The sequence below is a fragment of the Phoxinus phoxinus genome (genome assembly GCF_949152265.1).
Source record: "Phoxinus phoxinus genome assembly, chromosome: 23".
Lineage (NCBI taxonomy): Eukaryota > Metazoa > Chordata > Actinopteri > Cypriniformes > Leuciscidae > Phoxinus > Phoxinus phoxinus.
Window position 1 is genome coordinate 25,767,389 of NC_136898.1, and position 16,641 is coordinate 25,784,029.

General features: G+C 42.8%; 1 protein-coding gene across 11 annotated transcripts in view; it reads right to left on the reverse strand.

Annotated features, from left to right (window-relative positions):
- nrg1 (neuregulin 1) overlaps positions 1-16,641 on the reverse strand; it is a 118,924-nt gene that overhangs the window by 14,480 nt on the left and 87,803 nt on the right. For 7 of the 11 annotated variants that reach the window (XM_079600243.1, XM_079600240.1, XM_079600246.1 and 4 more), the window contains 2 exons: positions 5,468-5,606; positions 2,845-2,903 (listed from right to left, as the gene is read on the reverse strand). In XM_079600243.1, the coding sequence (XP_079456369.1) occupies positions 2,845-2,903; positions 5,468-5,606 (198 nt within the window). Of the gene's footprint in view, positions 1-2,844; positions 2,904-3,278; positions 3,347-5,467; positions 5,607-16,641 lie in introns of all 11 variants that reach the window. The other 4 variants (XM_079600244.1, XM_079600245.1, XM_079600250.1 and 1 more) reach the window with 1 other exon arrangement.

Consider the following 16,641-nt stretch of genomic DNA (forward strand, 5'->3'; position numbering starts at 1 on the left):
TAAGCATGGGACTTGAGGTTATTTCTGTGGTACTGTAGGTCACGTCAATAGTTTAAGAAGAGTCATTCTCAGAAAAGATTCTCAGATTTACTAACGCTCTTATGGCGTCTGTCTACTGTCTACTGTCAGGATTTGTCAAGATGAAAAATAAATGAAAAGGCCTGGACAATTACATTTGCAGCTGATATGCATTTGTAGGAGCTTCCCTTTCAAATGCAATATTTATGGGAGGAGAGTATCTAAATGAATCATGCACCATGATTTACTAAGGTTTGCTGTAGTCAATGTACTGGTATTTGTGTACTGGCCATTCAGAAGTCGCTTGTTTATATGTGGATAAACACTCGGTTGGAGCACGTTCGACTCCTGAGGAAACTAGATGCGCTCATTATAATGCATTTGCGTTATCCCTGGATAAAAAAGCTCTGTTCTTGTTGATTCTCTCCCGAGGGACAGGAATCTAGCGTTTGCACGAGTGTGTTCTGCTCAGCTATCTACTGATCTAATCTACTGTTTTGTAATATTCTACTCCTCTGCTTGTACTTTTGTCTGTTATTATTGGCTATTGTATCTACATTTTAAAGTGTCTTTGAGCTATGGAAAGGCGCTATATAAATAAAACGTATTATTATTATTAGCAGTGCTGCCAGAAGGTTGTGTGCACACCCCCTCCAGCTAACGCTGAGATTCTCATCTGCCATCATGGACCTGTATGACAGGCACAGAGTATGGACTAACGTTAAGAGTGTTCTGGTCTAGAGCACTGCTTGGGTACAGCATACTCCTCTGGGGCCAAGGTCCAGGGTCGCATTGACAGAATATAGAAGACCTTGCTGCACTTTTGGATGCACTTAGGTGAGCCTATTTTACCCTAATGTAGAGACTCTTATCTTTCATTGACCCCTCCTAAGAGAGGAGTTCAAAGCAACCAATGCCAAATCGGCACAGAAATGGAGCAGGATTTGGTTAACAGGAAAACCGAAATCTGAAACCTCTCTCTGTTGCTTGTTTCATATTGTGCACCAAGCAGTGCTTGATGGCTTATGCATGCGGCACGTTTTCCAGCTAAAATACTTCAGATTAGGTGTTAGGATGAGCACATGCCTGAGGACATCCTTCACATGCCCCCAAGGTGAGACTGGCATTGATCAGCGGTTGTGGGCAGAGGTTTATTGTCTCTGGCTCCACTCTTAAATCCTGTGGTATCTTTGTCCAGGGTCAGCTATATTCTCCCCTATGTCTAAAGTAGAATTGTATGCTCGGCTATGTTGTATTGTTTGGTAGACAACCCTGTAGGGCTGATGTAGGGTGAATGGAGTAAGGGCAGTTTAGATTCCCTATACCTTGTTTACCTCGCTCCCCAACTACTGTTGTGTCTTGAAGTAGGGATGTATGCTCCCCTTGGGATGGGTGATTTATAGGCCTCTCTAATATGACCCGTGTTGAAGAACATGACAGTCCCTATTTTTAATTCAGGGTTGATTTGCTCTCCCCCAGTGGACTGGGGTATGTTATGTAGGGAATAAACAAATCTGCGTCCTCATTGGGGTTGGCTTATGCTGGATGAGAATTATTGGGAAACTAAAGAAAAAGCAGACTGCCTTTCTCTTGTCTGAGACATATCTCCCCTTTGGATGGCCTTAAGGGTTGATGCTAGGTGATTGGAGTTATGTAGAGCTGTTTAGATTTTCTCTACTTCATTTACCTCCCTCCCCAACTGCTGTGGGTTTTCACGTTGGGATGTCGCTCCCCTTTGATGGGTGCTCTACTGTGGCCTGGTTTTAAATGCTAACAAGTAGAGGAAGTTCGTCTGCGGGGCTTCCCTCGCTATCTGTCACATACTATGGTCTAGTGCTAAAAGGAAAAGATGAAGCGCTAGCTATAGCGGATCTTAGGTAGAGTGCCTTTACTCAAGGTTTACTCAAGTGTCGAAGTTCGACTTTCAAAAGCAACGTCTCAGGTTGTGAGTGTAAACCTGGTTTCCTGAGAAGAGGAACGAGACACTGCGTCTCATTGCCATGCCTTGGGCCTGCCTCAGACAAAAGAGTTGATGACGTATCACAGGCACCCAGTGATACTTAACAGCGCTCCGCTTGTGACTTCATGGACTGTGGTCAGCCAATAAATTGGCATGTTTTTCACACATGCTTCAGACACCGGTCATGCTAATGGCGTTCCCCATAGCGTCATTTCAAGACACAGTGTCTTGTTCCCCTTCTCATGGAACCAGGTTTACACTTGTAACCTGAGACGTTTTATTCATTTTAGTACTTGCCAAGGCAACATTTCAAATTTTCTTTATTTTAGTTTTATTTTAATTAGCAAAAACTATTTTTAATAGTTAATAGTTAACACTGAGAATGACACTTATAACAATTTCTTGAGAGTGACCCTTGGCACAGGTTTACAGGACTTAGTTGTCCATGATGACTAGCTCACTAAACATGTTGATGAGCTAAGAGTAAAGTCAGTTCATAAGCTCTTGAGCCAGGCGGTGTGATGCTGTCTGCGACAGAGCTTGATACACTCATCTTATTTGTTCCAGAAAAAAATCAAAGATGATGTGAATGAGGACAAACCCGATCTCCTCTAAAAACTAACATGTGTCCAGACTGATGGATGTCAATCCTGTCTAACTATTGTCAGCTAACTAGCATCCAACATAAAAAAACTAGATTAATAAATGCTAAACATGCAAAGAGAAGGAATGGAAAACATAAAAAAGATCTGATCTGTCTGATCTGACTACCCGTTGGTCAAGAACACAAAACCAAAGCAACAGGAGGTAGCGCTGATTGAGCATGCTCCAATCCAAGCACAGACAGGAAGAGGAAATAGACGTACTGTAGAAGCTGGCCATTACGTAGCTTTGGCAGCGATCACCAGTAAACTCATTGGGGCACCTGAGAGGGAAAGACAGAAGTCACAGAGAGAAAGAGAGGAAGACAGGAAGTGAGTTTGACACCCAAAAGTCCCCCTCACACACGCGTGTCTCCGGTGTTGCTCGCTGAATGTCTCGCAAACGTCCGCCTGTGTTCCAAGAGCCAATTAACAGTTTAGACATGACTAGTTTCTCTGAAGAGTGGGGAGTATCTCTGGGGTAAATGTTGGCAGCCCATCGTGCACCTGTCCACATCTGACGCCGGGACAGATGGGCGGCCTGGCAAACTCTGACAGAAAGAGTGCTTTCTAAATGGCGGAGGTGGCGAGGCAGCGCAGAAACAGCGGCGATGGAGTGTGTGTTTGGGGTGAAGGGGGCGTTCACTGACTGCACATACGTTTGGGGTCTACGACTCTCACAGGGTCTCTGGTATGACAGCGGTTCCCTGTGAATCCTGGAAGGCACCTAGGTTAGAAAGAGGATGAACACAGCACAACACATCACATCACAACACAACATTACACTACAACACTAGACAAACACACGCACGGGTCATGATCGTTGCAAGAACAGGAATATTCTCTGCTCTTCACAGACATGAGCTGCCCCTCCGGGTTCACTTCTGCTGTCACGTCATCAATTCACTTATTTTATGGTAAAAAAAAAAAAAAAAAGGTCCAGGGTTGGGATTGTTCCAGTCTTGATCTTTCAGCTGACCAACTGCTCTCTGATGACATTAAGAGCACTCAAAACCCCTGGCACACACCCACACACAGCCGTGGAGCTCCAGCTGTTCTTCTGGAAGGGGCTGGGGCAGCTGTCTTCCTCAACAGGCCCTGATACACTTCAAGTGAAATCGGAAAAAATGACTGGTGTGATATTGTAAACTTTCCGGCTAGTAAAAATCTTCAAACTGCCATTGGTCCATGGCGATGATGCAATAGGTAGGTGTGGCTCTGAGGCTCCGCCTTCTTTGGTGTGGAAATCTTCTCCGGTTTATTTCTTCCGTTCAGTCCGTTAAATTAAGACACGAGTGAAAACATGAACAATGGAAAGCGACATTGACAATGTATTTTTTAATGGTAAAGCTGCTGCTTTAAAGAAATCTATTGTATAATGTGCAGTATAGATAAACGAGACTGGATGTGACTGGAGCGCTGAATTGCAGAGCTGGTGCAAACATATCCACATCACTATGATCAGATGCCTTCTGAACGGCAGTTTGTTATTGAGTGGAAAGCGTGCAGCACACATTCATCCAAACGGCACTCTCAGCAGCGTGGGCAGCATCGGGACGTTTACTGAGAGTATTCCTCAATCTCACGGGAAATCTGAACAATTTTATGAGGTGACTATTTTTCTGTCAGGAAGGTGAATGCTAAATCCTGACTGGAGACAGGAGGAGCTGGGGAGGGAGGAGGGCAATGCGCTCCTGAGAAACGCCATCGCTGCTGATAATACTGAAGAGCTTATATATGTGTACAGTGATGGGTATTCCTATAGGTAGAGGATCAGCTGAGAGTCACTGATGCGAGCTTGACTAACGTGACCTGCCAGAACTGACGCTATGCTTGATTATATGAATTCATATGATGTGAATTTTTTTGAAAAAAGGGAGAATGAAGTTCCACCCAAACCCCAGAACATAACCATCACTGGGGCATAAGCAGATCGTACAAAAACATACGAATGAAATGAACTAATGCCACTAATTCTCTAAAATGTAAAATAGTTATGATTTGCCGCAACTTGAGATTGTGTTGGTATTCAGGCATTTCGAACGGTTTCAGATTCATCAAAAGTGATGAGAAACGCTAAAAACAACAATGGATGGTGCTCGGACATCCAGCAGTCGCTTTGATGCTGGGGTGTTGTGGGTGGTTGCCAGGGTGTTGCTAGGTGACAGTCAAGGATTACTGGTTGGTTGTCTCCAAAAAAAAAAAAATCCATCCTCTGTGATCTTCTGGTCTCTAGATATGCCTCCTTCAATGTGCTTCTGTGGGATTCCCATTTTAGTGCAGTGAAAAACAATGCATCGATCTCTTAAATCTCCTCGACATGAGGAATTATTGATGTCTGGAGCACAAATGCTGCAGGATGATGCACACACTCCGCTTTAATCTTAGTTTCACAATGTCTGATCACATTATTGTGAGCACTAGTCCCGTCATACTTGACTTAGCACTAATTCCACATGTTGGTGAAGGGTCGCGTGCCGACTGCTGGATGCTCAGAGATCGACAGTCCCTGAGAGAAGCGTCTCGACTGCAGTGCTCACTGAGCTGACATCAGCACTACGCTTTGTGCTTACTCACTGGATTGGACAGTAAGTGAGCCGTCTGTGTCATGCACGCAGATATCCGCCGCTTGCAACATTTACATTCATGCATTTCATACTTTATCCAACAGTGCATGAAGATATTCATTCATACATTCCTTGACAATCAAACCTTGGTGCTGCAAATGCAATGCTCCGCTGTTTGAGCTAATAGGTCATTCATTCACTAAACCTCATCTAAGATCAGCACAATGACAGTGACTAGCAGACTGTTGAACCTGTAGCACGCGTGCGGACGTGAGCTGTACCTGCAGAGGTGTCGCTTGTTTCCCGGCGTGACCTCCAGCGTGTAGCATTTCCCTCCGTTCACGCAGAACTTCCTGTCGCTCTCGCTGCAGGGCGTCATGTGACTGGACGTCTTGGCCGAGGGAGTGGTGCTGGTGGCCGCTGCACAGAACAACACAACACGACACATGAGAGCGCTGAGAAAACAGTAGACGATCAGATATAGGTGTAACACTGTAGGTGTAAAGCGTCTGAACTGGAGCTGCAGCTCGTGATATGCACAGTACGTGTGTCTGATACAAACGACCTTTACAAAACGTCTGCTAAATATTAGAAGAGAGGCTATTTTGAGCTATTGATCAGACTGACGTAAATGCATCATCGCATTTCACTAAAAGAAGAATGTGAGTGCACAGGTAGAGCAATACTTCTCAACCAAACAGCCGCTTCATTACGCGCCTACACAGACTAAAAGATGAGCACCAATGTTTCAAATACAGCCTCATTAACAAAGCAGCAATGAGCTGTCATGCAACGCAAGTCACAATTTCAAAAAGAAACCAGCTCAGGAAACCTTGTAAATGTCAAACTATTTCAAGAAATCGTAAGTCAGACAACATCAAATAATATCCCTCCATACCTGTGACATTGCGGTAATATCTGGATATGTGAAAGCGCATGACTCCAGTGTGTCGATAGCCACTGCGATGACAAAGTGTTCCCGAGCGCTCTGGACCTACTGCCTTCCTCTGCACTTCCGATCTGCAGAACCTCTGCTCAGCAACATTATTAAACGAGCTCCTCTACGGCAGCTCACGAGTCCCCGCACACGTCACGCCTGGCGTCGAGTCTCTAACACGTCATCAGTGCCGCGGTGAGCGGCGGACTCCTCACGCGCCGGCCGACCAGCGAGAAAAACGTGTGCGCTTCACTGTGCTGAAGGTGCACTTGTAGTGTACTTCAAATGTTACAAGTACATTTTAAAAAATCTGTTCTGTCAGATATATCAGATATAACATGAATTAAATAAAAGGCTACTTAAGTGCACTTAAAGGGTTAGTTCACCCAAACATGTAAACTCTGTCAGTAATGACTCTCCCTCATGTTGTTCCCCGTCAGACTTTCCTTCATCTTCAGAACACAAATGAAGATATTAGTGATTAAATCTGAGCGTGGTCTCACTCCTCCATAGGCTTCTAGTGTAATTGAAACTTGCCGGCCCAGAAAGTTAGTAACGACAATGTTTAAAATAGTCCAAGTGACTACAGCGGCTCAACCTTAAGTTTATCAAGAGACGAGAATACTTTTTGTGCGCAAAAAAATCAAAAATAACAACTTTATTCAACTCTTGATGTTCTTCTGTGTGGGCCTCGAGTGAGTTTATGAGTGTAACAGCGCAGCGCTTCGTCAGGACGCAGGCTCACTATTGGCCGGCATCAAACACATGACCAGCGTCGGCCAATAGTGAGCCTGCGTTCTGACGAAGCGCTGCGCTGTTACACTCGTGAACTCACTCAGAGGCCCACACAGAAGAACATCAAGAGTTGAATAAAGTTGTTATTTTTGATTTTTTTGCGCACAAAAAGTATTCTCGTCGCTTGATAAACTTAAGGTTGAGCCGCTGTAGTCACTTGGACTATTTTAAACATTGTCGTTACTAACTTTCTGGGCCGGCAAGTTTCAATTACACTAGAAGCCAATGTCGGAGTGAGACCGCTCTCAGATTTAATCACTAATATCTTCATCTGTGTTCTGAAGATGAAGGAAAGTCTGACGGGGAACAACATGAGGGAGAGTCATTACTGACAGAGTTTACATGTTTGGGTGAACTAACACTTTAAGGAGAGCGTTCATGACTGTTTCTTACACTTAAGTACACTTATTTTGTAATAATACGAAATTAAACAATTTACTTTAAAATACATTGTCAGTTTGTCAGTACCATATTTCAATAGAAAACAGAAGTATGAAATTTCATATAAAGATGTACAATAACACTTTAATGAGCAATTACACAGGAACAAATGAGTAACACATTACTAACACTTCTGTTAACTAACAAGAAACTGATTCAGGAATTACTAAGTAATAGCGCTCAGTTTAATGAAAGTAGTTCACTATCATGACTCCCAGAGATCTACTATGAACTACTATATACAGGTTCATAATTAATGTGAATAACGCATAATGTATAATTAACTCTAAAGTGAAGATCATGGTAACTCACTAGTAATGAAGGTAATCTCAGCTTTTTAGGTTTTTATAAGGTTTTGGATAGTAATTCCTTCCCGATGAAGTTGGTAATACTTTAGTCTTTACTAGTGCATGGGTTACTATGATCTTTACTTTAGAAAACTGATCTGAATAATTAGTAATTCCTTTAGAAGGATGTAGTAACACTTGAGTCATTATCAAAATATGCGCGTTACTCATATGTTCCTGTGTAGTTATTCATTAATGATGGAACTGTGTTAGAAAGTTTACCAGATTATGTCCTCATAATGGGACATAATTTTCTGGGTCAGAAAATCGCTCTAACGGTCAGCTAAATGCATTTAATATAAATTGAAACTATAATACATTTTATTTAATTGTAAAAAAAACATGCAATTACATAACTTAAGTGTATTCTTTTAATATTATTTCTGTATTAAGTACTTTTTTAAGTATGCTTAAGTGCACTTATTTTTCACAAAGGAAACAGTATCAGTATCGTTCTGTCACACACACACACACGCACGCACGCATGCACACACACACACGGGATGGGACGGTCAACCCCAGCCGTGAGTTCCCGACCGAGAAGCTCCCGAAGTGACTCACGATCACACACTAATGGCTCTATTTTCAGCTTTAAGCACCAAACCGACTCCACCAGGCAATATTGATGGCCATCTCTAACCGCCGCTGACATCAAGTTACTCTGGTTTATGGGCCGGAACACGAGGCCACATCCGGCCGTCCTGGCTTCCCTTCCCCGCTGTCAGTGCGAGACACGAGCCGCTGAGCGCTGGGGATATTTCAAGACTAGAATAAAACTCGGCCTTCATCCTGACAGATAATCCAGTTAGTTAGGTTGTGATTTCATAGGTCACAGACCCCATCAGGTGACCACTGAAGCAGGAGACGTTCTGCCTTTGAGCTCAATGTAATTCAATCTTTCCCATCCGAACTGCTGATGTTTGAGACGACCAGAACCGCATGAATAATTGACAGCGTAACAGATTGCTTTTGTCCCGTTAATCTAATTGCCGTTTTTCACTCCCATTAAACCTGCAGCATTAGTGATCAGCCACATTTGATCATCCGTCACATAACAACAGCGGTCAGTGTTTTCCGAGGAAGGGAAAGTGACGTGCATTTGCATATGACTGACCATCAGTGCCTGAAAGAAAACGGCGAGTGAAAAGACTGGAAGACTTTAAACAGACACCATTCATGTGACGTTGGCATCTTGGCAGCCTGCGCTCGCACGGACCGGCACCTCGCTGAAGTGCAAGTGTCATCAGAACAGCAGGAGAACATCGGAGCCTTTTCAAGGTGACAGAAGAGACAGAAGCCCATTCATCCGGCGCACGTATGCGCAGATCTCAGAGCAGCCAAAGCCGCCGCAAACAGCAGTGACGGGCCAAGGGGAGAAGCGAGGAGCACGGGATTGAACTTCATGCTTGGGTCTTTTACATGTTAATGAACTGACCTGGCCATAAAGAAGCTTCTGTTAATCTGCAAGTCCATGTTTATAGTTAAGTGGTGGTGAAGGATCGGGATGGCAATGTGGAGTTGACACATCACAAGTCTATGGACTTTCTGTTATCAAGATTAAAACTAGAGATGCATAATCGGTCTCGGCTGACTCAAGCTACACTGTAAAACCCAATAAGTTAACTCAACTCAAAACGATTGAGGAAACTGATTGCCGCAAACCATTTAAGTTTCAAAATAAATACATACGAGTATTGTGAACTTATATATATTGAGTCATATTCACTCATAATTTAGTGTTGGTTTAGTCAATCATTTTGAGTATATGTGACTTGAATATTTTAAGTTTATTCCATTAATTTAAACTAACTGGTTTGAGTTCATTTTAATAAATCTAATCAAGTCTAAACAACTATATACGGTAGCTACTCAAATGGTTTTAGGAAACCGATTGCCGTAAATGATTTAAGTTGATTTAACTCAAATTAATAAAGTTAGATAATACAATTAAACTGAAATGTTTAGAGCTAAAATAACACACAGGTTATTCATAACTTATTCAGTTTAAGTTCTGCTTAATGCATTGCAGTTTTTGAGTTAATATCACATATTTTATTAAGTTAAATGAACTTTTAAAAAAAAAGTTAAATGTACTCATTTCGATTAGTGACTTTCACTGTTAGGTGTAACAACAGCCGATGATCAGTGCCGATCCGATCATATATCCTTATATCCTATCAATCAAAAGGATGCGGAAAGATTTTTTATTATTATTGGTGCATCTCTAGTTAAAACTAATGAATATACAGTCCAACCTAAATTTATTCAGACACCTTGCTATCCTAACTTACATAAATGAACTATAGTGTCCTGCACCCACTATAGTAAAAAAATGCAAAGTGAGATATTTCATGCCTTTATTTGTTATAATTGTGATGATTATGGCTTACAGCTTATGAAAACCTTTTCACAATATTCTAATTTTCAATTTGGGGTTTTCATAATCTATAAGCCATAATCATCAAAATTATAACAAATAAAGGCTTGAAATATCTCACTTTGCATGTAATGAGTCTATATAATTTATTAGTTTCACCTTTTAAGTTGAATTACTGAAATAAACTTTTGCACCATATTCTAATTTTTCAAGTTATGAATAATATTTGAATTGACTGTAATAGAGGAAAGTGCATATCTTTCACAGTTCAATATAAATGGTCCTGCAGATTTTAAAACGGATATTTGAAAACACAAATATTACACGTGTCTCTTAATTATAATGTGATTATAAAAGCGGGATGCATAGTTAATAGTAAAGATAAGAAACATGGTGAAACTCGTCACATCACTGGGCATTTCAAGTTACAAAAAGTATTAATGTAAGTTAGCCGGCTTCTCTGTCAGTGAGAATAGCAGCAAGTCTTAAAATAAACGCTCCCTAAAAGCGAGGTGCAGACGCAGACACTGCAATGCAGCAGCGCTCCGGTCTGGGTCTCCAGCGAGCGCTTTCAGGGCCACTGCTGCATCGATTTGGTTACATTTCATTTTTTTTTGCTGGTGGGAAGAAACCAGAGACGCCAGCTCTGCACACACACTGCATCATCATCACTCATGCTGCAGTGCAAGCCTCCTCTGCTCTGCTGGACCAGCAGTTCCTGCGCATGAGGACATCCGCAGGGCACACACACCCTCACACTCGCTGCCTCGACACACACGAGGCATACGGTGTTCTTTGAGATGGGTTTGCGCTCTCAGGTGTATAAACGCAGTGTTCTGCTGACTCATACTGCAGGCCTGAAGTGACTCAGGGAGCGCTGTGTGCTCAAGGCACAGGATATCTGTATCTTTATCTTTCAAACAATGCTTTGAGATGTGTGTGATAACCGCCTCTGTGAAGTACAGTACTGCTGTTTGCTTAAAGGGGTGGTTGATTATGATTGCACTTTTCTAACTGTAGTTAGTGTGTAATGTTGCTGTTTGATCATAAACAACATCCGCAAAGTTACAACACTCAAAGTTCAGAGCAAAGGGAGATATTTGCTTTTAAAGAAATGTTTTTTTAAGGACTACAACAAACGGCTGGTAGGAACTACACCACATTCCTCTCGGGTTAGTGACATCACCAACCCTAGAATTTACATAAACCCCGCCCCCTGAACACGATTTATAGATTATCATGACAGAATATGCTAATCAATGACTAGAAGATAACTACACATAATCTACATAAATTCATAAACTGACCATTCTGAAATGACATCATTGTCTGACTCCAGTTTGAACATAAAAGGCTAAAAGTTTTAGAAATGTTCAGTGCGTGTGTGTGTGTGTGTGTGTGTGTATGTGTATGTGTGTGAGGTAAAAGGAAACAAGCTCTTGAAGCTCCGCCCCCTGTGCCGGGAGCAGCAGCTCATTTGCATTTAAAGGGACAGACACAAAACGGTGTGTTTTTGCTCACCTTCAAAAAGTGACAATTTTAACATGATATATACAAATATCTGTGGGGTATTTTGAGCTAAAACTTCACACACACACTCTGGGGACATCAGAGACTTATTTTACATCTTGTGAAAAGGGCTTTATACACCCCTTTAAAGGCTAGACTCAGTTGAAGACAGTCCCTGTCAGTGCGTTCATAAAAAACACAAAATGACCCCCCACCCCTTAATCTATACTTTCAGAGCAGTTTCACTGTCAACAAACAACTATGAGATGAAACGCTCAGTAATGCAATACTCTCTCAATTTCTTTTGTTGTTTGATTAACATTAAACGACAGAGAGAGCACAGGTTTATTAGGCTGCTGTCACTTTAAGACCGAATGCACAGATCTAATACACGGACAAGCACTCTAGAGCTGTTTGTTCACTGAAGACATAACTGAATGCTTTTAGGTAAAAAAAGACACATATTTTTGTGTGTATTAGTCAGTTTAAGGGCACACCCGAAGCCCAAAGTGGCCTATACTTGTCCGTGTTTCTCTCCATCTCGGATCAGAAAGCCAATCTCTTTCACAGCTCAATGCGCTTTCACATGTGACGTTACATGATTCGAATGGTTTAGATGTTACGTACGGGTGAAAGCGCATCGCTTTAAAGGACAGGAATGGAAAGCGGCATCATGTTTTCATAATTTTTAGAGGCCAAAATTAAAAACAAAACTAAAACTCAGCCCTAAATCCCTCCTGGGAGCAATCGGGCCCCTGGGGCTTCGGGGTCCAACACATTTTGCGTACTTGGCGTATAGGGAGGACACACAGGTTGAAGATGAAGATTATGTCCCACACAGCGTGTTAACACAGGACATAAACTCAATATCCAAACAAATGAAACACAGAGGTGTAACTAAAGGGATAGTTCACGCTAAAAAATAAATACAAATTCTGTCTTCATTGACTTGCTTCTGTTGCTCTTCTGCATGCAGTTTTATTAGAGTTAACGGGGACTCAACTGTTCAAACTTCAATGCAAAAGCACCATGAAAGTCAGTTCCCGAAGCTATTTTTAAAAGAGCAACCGGTACATTATCAAAATGTTCTCCTTTTCTGTATTATGGAAGAAAGAAAGTCAGAGTAAATGAATGAAGAACTGCCACTTTCAGTTTCCAGAGAGAACTGACTTACTCTCATAGTAGAAAGTAGAAGAGTAGAACAAACTGGATCAATACACCAGAGAAAGCCTAGCATTGCACAACTGGAGTCTGCCAGTGTTAGCTCTGGCGTGGCATGTTTCCGAGAGGAAGTGTGTGTCTGATATCACACACACCTCGCCTCTCTCACAGCTTACCTGATTCACTTCACACACAAGCCCAGTCAACGCTACAGCAATGCCATCACACGCCTGTTTATCTGTAACCACGGCGATCACGCGCTTGACGCCTCTCTCAACATAACCAGCGGGAAACTAATGAGTGTCTTGTGCAATGTGTGTAAAGAGCAGAACCCGTCGCCTCAGGCTGTGAAAAACACCAAGAGCTTCTCGTGCGGCACGATTGTTCTCTGGGAGTGATTTCCTGTGCTAATGGACCTGTACGGACATATTACCTTTACACATTCTTCAAAGCTTTTACGTCAGCAAACCATAGACACTTTTAAGTTTTTACAAAAGAAGCCGAATGACTAATTCTGAAGCAAACCATTACAAACAGAGACACTGCATTAGAAGGGTGTTAAACACACTTTCAGCGCCCTGATGAGTGTGTGTACAGATGTCAGACGGGGAAACAACTGTTTCTCACTTTACACCTTGTTTGCATGATTTTTTGCTTTTGTTATGTGGCTAGGGATCGCTCACCATAATTAGTAATAATCATATCAACATTTTTTGATGGGCAATCTCACTTTACTTGTTAATATTTAGCAAAACGTAACCATGACAGGATTTGCATGCTTGGAAACAGTTCTGACTGATGACACTAGACCATAATAATCTACTGGATAATATATAGATGCCCCTAAACTTCTTAAAAATAATTAGGAACATTACTAATTACATGAACTACAACATTGCTGTGATGTTGGCATGTGTACAACCAGGGTGTGATTTGTTAAAAAAAAAGAATAGAAGGATAATGTCAGCCATCTGACCCGACAATGTGTTTTCGCGTCCTTCCATAGGCTATAGGACAAGTCTTTAGTGTCGCACATGAATGCATGACTACGGCTCGTCCACCAGCTAGACCAGCCTGGATTTCATGCTAGTTTATCACCAGGGTATATTCACAGTCTCATAGACTATTCATCCTCAATCTCTGTGGTCTCTAGGTATGAATCTGTAGATCTAGAATATAAACGTGAAGACCCTAAAGAGACCCTAAAGAGACCACATTGAGACCCTAAAGAGACCACATCGAGACCCTAAAGAGACCACATCGAGACCACAGAGACCCTAAAGAGACCACAGAGACCCTAAAGAGACCACAGAGACCCTAAAGAGACCACATCGAGACCCTAAAGAGACCACATCGAGACCCTAAAGAGACCAAAGAGACCCTAAAGAGACCACATCGAGACCCTAAAGAGACCACATCGACCATAAAGAGACCACAGATACCCTAAAGAGACCACAGATACCCTAAAGAGACCACATCGAGACCCTAAAGAGACCACATCGACCATAAAGAGACCACATCGAGACCCTAAAGAGGCCACATCGAGACCCTAAAGAGACCACATCGAGACCCTAAAGAGACCACATCGACCATAAAGAGACCACATCGAGACCCTAAAGAGACCACATTGAGACCCTAAAGAGGCCACATCGAGACCCTAAAGAGACCACATCGAGACCACAGAGACCCTAAAGAGACCACAGAGACCCTAAAGAGGCCACATCGAGACCCTAAAGAGACCACATCGAGACCCTAAAGAGGCCACATCGAGACCACAGAGACCCTAAAGAGACCACATTGAGACCCTAAAGAGACCACATCGAGACCCTAAAGAGACCACATCGAGACCACAGAGACCCTAAAGAGACCCTAAAGAGACCACAGAGACCCTAAAGAGGCCACATCGAGACCCTAAAGAGACCACATCGAGACCACAGAGACCCTAAAGAGACCACATCGAGACCCTAAAGAGACCACATCGAAACCCTAAAGAGACCACATCGAGACCACAGAGACCCTAAAGAGGCCACATCGAGACCCTAAAGAGACCACATCGAGACCACAGAGACCCTAAAGAGACCACAGAGACCCTAAAGAGGCCACATCGAGACCCTAAAGAGACCACATCGAGACCACAGAGACCCTAAAGAGGCCACATCGAGACCCTAAAGAGACCACATCGAGACCACATCGAGACCCTAAAGAGACCACAGAGACCCTAAAGAGACCACAGAGACCCTAAAGAGACCACAGAGACCCTAAAGAGACCACATAGACCCTAAAGAGACCACAGAGACCCTAAAGAGACCACATCGAGACCCTAAAGAGACCACAAAGACCCTAAAGAGACCACAGAGACCCTAAAGAGACCACATCGAGACCCTAAAAAGACCACAGAGACCCTAAAGAGACCACATCGAGACCCTAAAGAGACCACATCGAGACCCTAAAGAGACCACAGAGACCCTAAAGAGACCACAGAGACCCTAAAGAGACCACATAGACCCTAAAGAGACCACAGAGACCCTAAAGAGACCACAGAGACCCTAAAGAGACCACATCGAGACCCTAAAGAGACCACAGAGACCCTAAAGAGACCACATCGAGACCCTAAAGAGACCACATCGAGACCCTAAAGAGACCACAGAGACCCTAAAGAGACCACAGAGACCCTAAAGAGACCCTAAAGAGACCACATCGAGACCCTAAAGAGACCACATCGAGACCCTAAAGAGACCACAGAGACCCTAAAGAGACCACAGAGACCCTAAAGAGACCACAGAGACCCTAAAGAGACCACAGAGACCCTAAAGAGACCCTAAAGAGACCCTAAAGAGACCACATCGAGACCCTAAAGAGACCACATCGAGACCCTAAAGAGACCACAGAGACCCTAAAGAGACCACAGAGACCCTAAAGAGACCCTAAAGAGACCCTAAAGAGACCCTAAAGAGACCCTAAAGAGACCACATCGAGACCCTAAAGAGACCACAGAGACCCTAAAGAGACCACAGAGACCCTAAAGAGACCACAGAGACCCTAAAGAGACCCTAAAGAGACCACAGAGACCCTAAAGAGACCCTAAAGAGACCCTAAAGAGACCCTAAAGAGACCCTAAAGAGACCCTAAAGAGACCACATCGAGACCCTAAAGAGACCACATCGAGACCGAACCTCGGCCAGACCTCGCCTGGAGAGAGAGAGAGAACGACTGGAAGGGGAAGGGAAAACAGATCCAATAAAACATCGGTTCCCAACAGGGGGGTCGCGCCCACAAGGGGGCATCAGCGAGCTCTGTGGGGGGTCGCGTCATATTTTGAAAAGTTTTGAGCAATGAGCATTAAATAAAAGTCCTTAACTTTTTTCTGTTCAAAATTTACAAAATTTATATAATGAGCGAGTTCATCATGAATCCATTTTCCAATCCGCTCGCTATAGTGCCAAAAAAATATTTGTTATTGCATTTCAAATAGGGCCAGTTTATAGGCTACTCCTAGGCTTATGTTTTTAAATTACAAAGTGGCTACTGATATTTTTGTTATTGTATTTTAAATATTATAGGCTATTATTTGTGCATAAACATATCTGGTTATAGTAAATATACCGTTTGTTTGAAAACAACATATTTTGTCATCCTTGCTGCAAGCTTACAAGAGCGATAATATCATTTAGTGTGAAGGGGGCCCTGAAATATTTTCTTGGGAAAAAGGGGGTCTCAGACAAAAAAGGTTAGGAACCACTGCAATAAAATATAATGATTATTGTCCAAATTGACACGTTATAATGGTTGCAATGGTTATGAGAAGGTTAGGAATACGTAAGATGCTCCTGAAGATCATCTACCCATGATTCCTGAATCCTGACACCTACAGTAGGCAGTTTTCCACAC